The 7,030-nt window shown below is 52.0% G+C and overlaps 1 protein-coding gene across 3 annotated transcripts in view; it reads right to left on the bottom strand.

The window, feature by feature from the left end:
* Positions 1 to 6,539, bottom strand: part of LOC307243779 (uncharacterized protein) — a 6,952-nt gene extending 413 nt beyond the window's left edge. Inside the window, exons 1-9 of one of the 3 annotated variants that reach the window (XM_080018724.1) lie at positions 5,216 to 6,539; positions 4,904 to 5,110; positions 2,964 to 3,079; positions 2,749 to 2,886; positions 1,871 to 1,955; positions 1,613 to 1,782; positions 1,358 to 1,444; positions 1,198 to 1,261; positions 1 to 348 (exon numbers count right to left, since the gene is read on the bottom strand). The exon at positions 1 to 348 is cut by the window's left edge and continues 413 nt beyond it. In XM_080018724.1, the coding sequence (XP_079874850.1) occupies positions 86 to 348; positions 1,198 to 1,261; positions 1,358 to 1,444; positions 1,613 to 1,782; positions 1,871 to 1,955; positions 2,749 to 2,886; positions 2,964 to 3,079; positions 4,904 to 5,110; positions 5,216 to 5,597 (1,512 nt within the window). In that variant the 5' untranslated portion in view covers positions 5,598 to 6,539 and the 3' untranslated portion in view covers positions 1 to 85. The remainder of the gene's footprint in view (positions 349 to 1,197; positions 1,262 to 1,357; positions 1,445 to 1,612; positions 1,783 to 1,870; positions 1,956 to 2,748; positions 2,887 to 2,963; positions 3,080 to 4,903; positions 5,111 to 5,215) is intronic. The other 2 variants (XM_080018725.1, XM_080018726.1) reach the window with 2 other exon arrangements.
* Between the last annotated feature and the right edge of the window lie 491 nt (positions 6,540 to 7,030).

The raw sequence follows: 7,030 nt of genomic DNA, 5'->3' as shown, positions 1-7,030 counted from the left end.
AGGAGGAAGCAGGAAGTACCGTGTGCTTCTGTTTCTAGTTCCTATCTCACTGGAGGGTAAAACACCAGCGGCACCGACGCCGGCGTCAGACGTTCACCTGGAAGCCGCCGCCATCCGCCGGCGAGCCGCTCTGCTGTGATTGGCCGAGCTGAGGAGGGCGGGGCGGGGAAGAGGAGGAGGAGGATGAAGAGGAAGAGGAGGAGGACGAGGACGAGGAGGAGGTCACGGCTAGCGGGGGGGCGTGAACCAGGAGCAGCGAGGAGCACGGGTGGATGAGGGCAGGGAAGCGGGTGGTGCTCAGCACGCCGGTGAAGGCGCTGGACGGAGGCAGCGCCGGGCGGCGTTGAACTGGAACAGACAGAGGGAGACAGCCCGCTGCAGCACACTGAGCAACCACACCCTCGAGACAAACACCTCCCACCTACATCCAACACTGACTCTTTAATGTTGTGCAGTGAGGTCGACTGAGTCAGTACCAGGTAGAACCAAGTAGAACCAGGTAGAACCAGGTAGAACCAGGTAGAACCAGGTATAAACCAGGCAGAACCAGGAAGAACCAGGCAGAACCAGGTAGAACCAGGCAGAACCAGGTAGAACCAGGTAGAACCAGGCAGAACCAGGTAGAACCAGGAAGAACCAGGCAGAACCAGGTAGAACTAGGCAGCACCAGGTGGAACCAGGCAGAACCAGGCAGAACCAGGTAAACCAGGTAGAACCAGGTGGATCCAGGCAGAACCAGGAAGAACCAGGCAGAACCAGGTAGAACTAGGCAGAACCAGGTAGAACCAGGTAGAACCAGGTGTATCCAGGTAGAACCAGGAAGAACCAGGCAGAACCAGGCAGAACCAGGTAGAACCAGGAAGAAGCAGACGGCAAGGTGAGATAAACACAAGCCCATCAATTCAATGTAAGATTATTTAAGGCCAAAATAATAATAATAAAAAATAAAATAATAATGATAACAATAATAATAATAATAATAAAAATAATAATAATAATAAAAATAATAATAATGACTACAATAATAAAAAATGATAATAATAATAATGATAATAATAATAATAAAGTCAATTCAGACTCTCAGGCCCTGCAGTCGACATGAGATGATGGATGATAGATGCAGTTCCTCCGCCCGCCCACTAGATGGTGGTAGCATTTTGTGTCTTGGTGTGAATCTATACCTGATCTGATTCTTACCACAAGGAGCTGTGACGTAGCGCTGCAGCTGAGCCACGCCTCCACCTGCAGCGCCCCCCTCTGCCTGGAGGAGGAAGCACAGCAACCTCATTTATCCTGCCTTGTATTTGGATGGGGAGCCACTGGGTGGGGTTGTCGTTGTGGTTGTACTCGCACCCACCTGTGCCTGGCTGAGGCAGGCCTGCAGCTTCCTCTTGGCCCTCCATCTTGCCACCCTCACTCTGGTTTTCTCACGACGTTCTCGAACCTGAGAACACACCAGAGCTTGTGCTACTTTGGATTTGTTGAATGATGTGTTACTATTATCACCTTGAGTACTATTGTTCATCTGCCATTTGGCTTCAACCGTATATACTTTAAATTGGTGTAGCGCCCCCACCTTCTGGGCTGAGTGGTTGGGTGGTGTTGAGCTCACCATGTCGACCAGCAGGGGGGGCTGCAGCTCGTCCCTGCGCCGCCGGTACTCCTCGTACAGGTTCAGGTCTTTGGGCCACGGCTGCACGGCCTGGCGCGTAGGCACGCCGGCAGACCCCGCCACCAGCACGCCGGCGGACCCCGCCACCAGGGAGGAGCGGGGGAGGGGGTCTGGAGGGAGAGGGGCAGAGCTTACACTGTCATACTACATACGTGTGTCATGGTACATGAGTAGTGTGGCTCTCAGGTGAGGACCTACAGGAGCTGGGTCCAGCCAGGCTGAGCGTGGTCATGTGGTTCTGACAGTCAGCGGCTCCAGAACATTCCAGCGGCGACCTTTGACCCTGGAACAGAAGAAAGACCGCGCCCCCAGTTTAGAAAAACATTATCACGAGGAAATGGAGAACAAATCGTTTAAGCATCTAATCAACATCTAATCTATTTAGTTACACACATACCCACACATACATACAAGGTATTTCATACAAGGTCCTACGTACAAGGTTGTACGTGCAAGGTCGTACGTACAAGGTCCTACATACAAGGTCCTACGTACAAGGTCGTACGTACAAGGTCGTACGTACAAGGTCCTACATACAAGGTCCTACATACAAGGTCCTACGTACAAGGTCGTACGTACAAGGTCGTACGTACAAGGTCCTACATACAAGGTCCTACATACAGGGTCGTACATACAAGATCGTACATTCAAGGTCCTCCATACAAGGTCGTACGTACAAGGTCCTACATACAAGGTCCTACATACAAGGTCGTACATACAAGATCGTACATTCAAGGTCCTCCATACAAGGTCGTACGTACAAGGTCCTACATACAAGGTCCTACATACAAGGTCCTACATACAAGATCGTACGTACAAGATCGTACATACAAGGTCCTACATACAAGGTCCTACATACAAGGTCCTACATACAAGATCGTACGTACAAGAACGTACGTACAAGGTCCTACGTACAAGGTCCTATATACAAGGTCGTACATACAAGGTCGTACATACAAGGTCGTACATACAAGGTCGTACATACAAGGTCGTACATACAAGGTCCTACATACATTTACAGGAAGTAACCAAGATGGCCGTCCTGATTCTTGTACACGGTGACCTTTGACGCTGACCTCTGACTCCAGCGTGACTCCTCCTGCTCTGTGGCAGTCCATCAGCAGGGAGGCCATCACCTCGTGCTCCTCATCCGGCTCCTCCTTGATGGAGATCAGCTCCTCCTGCTGCACCTCCTCCTGGAGCTCCTCCTTCACCTGGAGAGCAAACCAGTCTGCATCCGGTCTGACCAGTAGAATATAGCAGTTCAGCAGTCGGAAGGTGGAGGACTCACCTGCAGGGTGGGGGTGGAGCTGCCACGGACGCACCAGCCGTCCTCTTCCTCCTCTTCCTCCTCGTCCTCCTCTTCCTCCTTGATCTCTCCATCTGCAGGAAACACCACGCCCCCTGCTGGTGGAGAAGAAGGGGTGAGAGAAGGTGGAGGGATGAGAAGGAGGGATGAGAGGAAGGGGGGATGAGAGAAGATGGAGGGATGGGAGGAAGGAGGAATGAGAGAAGATGGAGGGATGAGAGGAAGGGGGGATGAGAGAAGATGGAGGGATGGGAGGAAGGAGGGATGAGAGAAGACGGAGGGATGGGAGGAAGGAGGGATGACAGAAGGAGGGATGGGAGGAAGGAGGGATGAGAAGAAAGAGGGATGAGAGGAAGGAGGAATGAGAGAAGACGGAGGGATGGGAGGAAGGAGGGATGAGAGAAGGAGGGATGAGAGGAAGGAGGGATGAGAGAAGACGGAGGGATGGGAGTAAGGAGGGATGAGAAGGAGGGATGAGAAGGAGGAGGGATGACAGAAGGGGAGGGATGAGAGGAAGGAGGAATGAGAGAAGACGGAGGGATGGGAGGAAGGAGGGATGAGAGAAGGAGGGATGGGAGGAAGGAGGGATGAGAGAAGGAGGGATGAGAAGGAGGAGGGATGACAGAAGGGGAGGGATGAGAGGAAGGAGGAATGAGAGAAGACGGAGGGATGGGAGGAAGGAGGGATGAGAGAAGGAGGGATGGGAGGAAGGAGGGATGAGAGAAGGAGGGATGGGAGGAAGGAGGGATGAGAAGGAGGGATGAGAAGGAGGAGGGATGACAGAAGGGGAGGGATGGGAGGAAGGAGAAGAAGGAGGGGTGAGAGAAGAAGGTGGGATGGGAGGGGGAATGAGGCTCGGTGGTACAGATGCAGTAAGATTCAGAAAGTACTTCAATTTGACGTGACTCCTTTTGAAATCTGCAGTATTAGTAGTAGCAGTAGTAGTAGTTGTAGTAGTGGTGGTAGTATAGTATTGCATTACATTGATCAGATGCTTTTATCCAAAGCCACTTACAATTATTGAAACAGCGACGGACGCAGCCATCAGGAGCAATGAGGGGTTAAGTGTCTTGCTCAAGGACACTACAGCATGCTAGCAGGAGGAGCCTGGGATCCAACCAGCAACCTTTAGATCACTAGACCACCAGCTCTACCTCCTGAGCTACCATCTACCATAGTAGTAGTAGTGGTAGTAGTAGTAGTGGTAGTAGTAGTAGTAGCAGCAGTAGTTGTAGTAGTTGTAGTAGCAGTAGTAGTAGTAGTAGTAGTAGTAGTAGTAGTAGTAGCAGCAGTAGTAGTAGTAGTCATTGTAGTAGTAGTAGTAGTCGTAGTAGTAGTAGTAGTAGTAGTAGTAGTAGTCATTGTTGTAGCAGTAGCAGTAGTGGTAGCAGTAGCAGTACATTTACATTTACATTTAGTCATTTATCAGACACTTTTATCCAAAGCGACTTACAAGGGAGAATAACATTCATAGCAGCATAGCAGTAGTGGTAGTAGTAGTAGTAGTAGTAGTAGTAGTAGTAGTAGCAGTCGCAGTAGCAGTAGTAGTAGTAGTAGTAGTAGTAGTAGTAGCAGCAGTCGCAGTCGCAGTAGTAGCAGCAGCAGCAGTAGTAGTAGTAGTAGTAGTAGTAGTAGTAGTAGTAGTAGTAGCAGTCGCAGTAGCAGTAGTAGTAGTAGTAGTAGTAGCAGTAGTATAGTTGTTGTAGTAGTAATGAATTTGTAGTGTTGGGTATCAGAGTAGTAGTTTATCAGAGTACAACAAGTACACAAGCTGAGACCCATGCCGGACATCACTGGACCCTGGTTCTCAGAGCAATTCCAGGGTGGGTCCTAGGGGTCCTGGTGGGTCCTGGTGGGTCCTAGGGGTCCTGGTGGGTCCTGGTGGGTCCTAGGGGTCCTGGGTCATGTTGGGTAGGGTTTACCTGTGCTGTCCTCCTTGGTTCTGGATTCTGGTCCGCTCGGTGGGCCTGGACCTCCTGGACCTCCTGGGCCTCCTGGACCTCCTGGACCTCCTGGAACCCCTGGCCCGGTGGCCTGGGAACGGTCGCAGCCCTGGGGGGAGGAGCCTTCGGCGGCGACCTGGCAGCTGACCCGGACCAGCGGGCGGCTGCGGGCGGAGGAGGGGCCCCCTGGAGACAGGAAACAGGAAGTAGCACGGTCGCAGGGGAGCACACCGGCCCTGCCCATTATTAATACTATTAACATGAATAAAGTCCCATCTTACGGGTCCTCACCTAGTCCGGGGTCCAGCAGGACCCTCATGGGGACCGAGCCCAGCGCCGCTTCAGCGGTCAAAGCAGGACCGGCCTGAGTCCCCGGGTGGAGCCTGCCCTGAGTGGAGCTGGACCTCTGTTGGATCTCCTCCTCCACCCCCTGCCGGTAGTACTTGAGCTTGAGCTCGGTGTAGCGCAGCATTGCCCGGATGTTGTCGTTCTCCTTCTCCTTCTGGAGCTTCTCCCTCTGCAGCGCCACCATCTGCACCTTCAGCTCCTCGAACTTCACCCCCACCACCCGCAGCATCTCCGCCAGCACCGTCTCCACCGCCACGTTCACCGCCCGCTCCACCACCGTCCCCATCTGACCCCGGATCAGCGACACGGCGATGCTGACGTCCATGCTGAGAAGTCCAGACGAGGTCTGACCGGACCACTGGGACCTGACCGGACCAGACCACCGGGATCTAACTGGACCACTGGGATCTGACTGGACCACCGGGATCTGACCGGACCACCGAGCACTGGGATCTAACTGGACCACCGGGATCTAACTGGACCACCGGGATCTAATCGGACCACCGGGGTCTAACCGGACCACCGGGATCAAACTGGACCACCGGGACCTGACTGGACCACCGGGATCTAACCGGACGACCGGGATCAAACTGGACCACCGGGATCAAACCCGACCACCGGGACCTGACTGGACCACCGGGATCTAACCGGACCACCAGGATCAAACTGGACCACCGGGACCTGACTGGACCACCGGGATCTGACCGGACCACCGAGCACCGGGATCAAACCGGACCACCGAGCACTGGGATTTAACTGGACCACCGGGACCTGACCGGACCACCGGGATCAAACTGGACCACCGGGACCTGACTGGACCACCGGAACTGACCGGACCACCGGGATCAAACTGGACCACCGGGATCTGACCGGACCACCGAGCACCGGGATCTAACCGGACCACCGGGATCCAACCGGACCACCGGGATCTAACCGGACCACCGGGACCTGACTGGACCACCGGGATCTAACCGGACCACCGGGACCTGACTGGACCACCGGGATCTGACCGGACCACCGAGCACCGGGATCTAACTGGACCACCGGGACCTGACTGGACCACCGGCATCTAACTGGACCACCGGGATCAAACCGGACCACCGGGACCTGACTGGACCACCGGGATCTGGTACCGCTGGTGCAGAACCCCTCCAGGCTGGAGTTGTGGGTGTGGGCAGGACGTGGACCTCCCTACATCACGCTCTGGCTTCGGGTCTTTTCGCTCGGCTCCATTTCGGCTCCGATCCAGCGCGATCCTCTCTCCCTGCCCGAGGTCCCGACGCGGAAGTACGGACGGAAGTAAACAAATGCACTTCCGGTGCTCGGCAAGCGTTTCAAAGAAAAAGCCCAGCGACCTCTAGCGGTCACGTGGTTTGAAGAGAAATAGATTCCATCCATCTATATATTTATACAATTCAAATATATGAATCTAAAATGTATGTGTTTATACTTTTATATATTATATTTTTATACAGTTCAAATTTATAAATTGAAAAATGTACGGATTTATACATTAATATATTCATACATTTATGTATTTATACTTTTATACATTTAAACTTTTATATATTTATGCATTAATACATTTATGTATTTATACATTTATATATTTATACATTAACACATTTATGTATTTATACATTTATATATAATATATTTATACAGTTCAAATTTATAAATTAAAAAATGTACGGATTTATACATTAATATATTCATACATTTATGTATTTATACTTTTATACATTTAAACTTTTATAT

This window comes from Zeus faber (genome assembly GCF_960531495.2).
Source record: "Zeus faber genome assembly, chromosome: 18".
Lineage (NCBI taxonomy): Eukaryota > Metazoa > Chordata > Actinopteri > Zeiformes > Zeidae > Zeus > Zeus faber.
The sequence above is the reverse complement of the archived record's forward strand: the minus strand, read 5'-3'. Positions and strand labels throughout refer to the sequence as shown.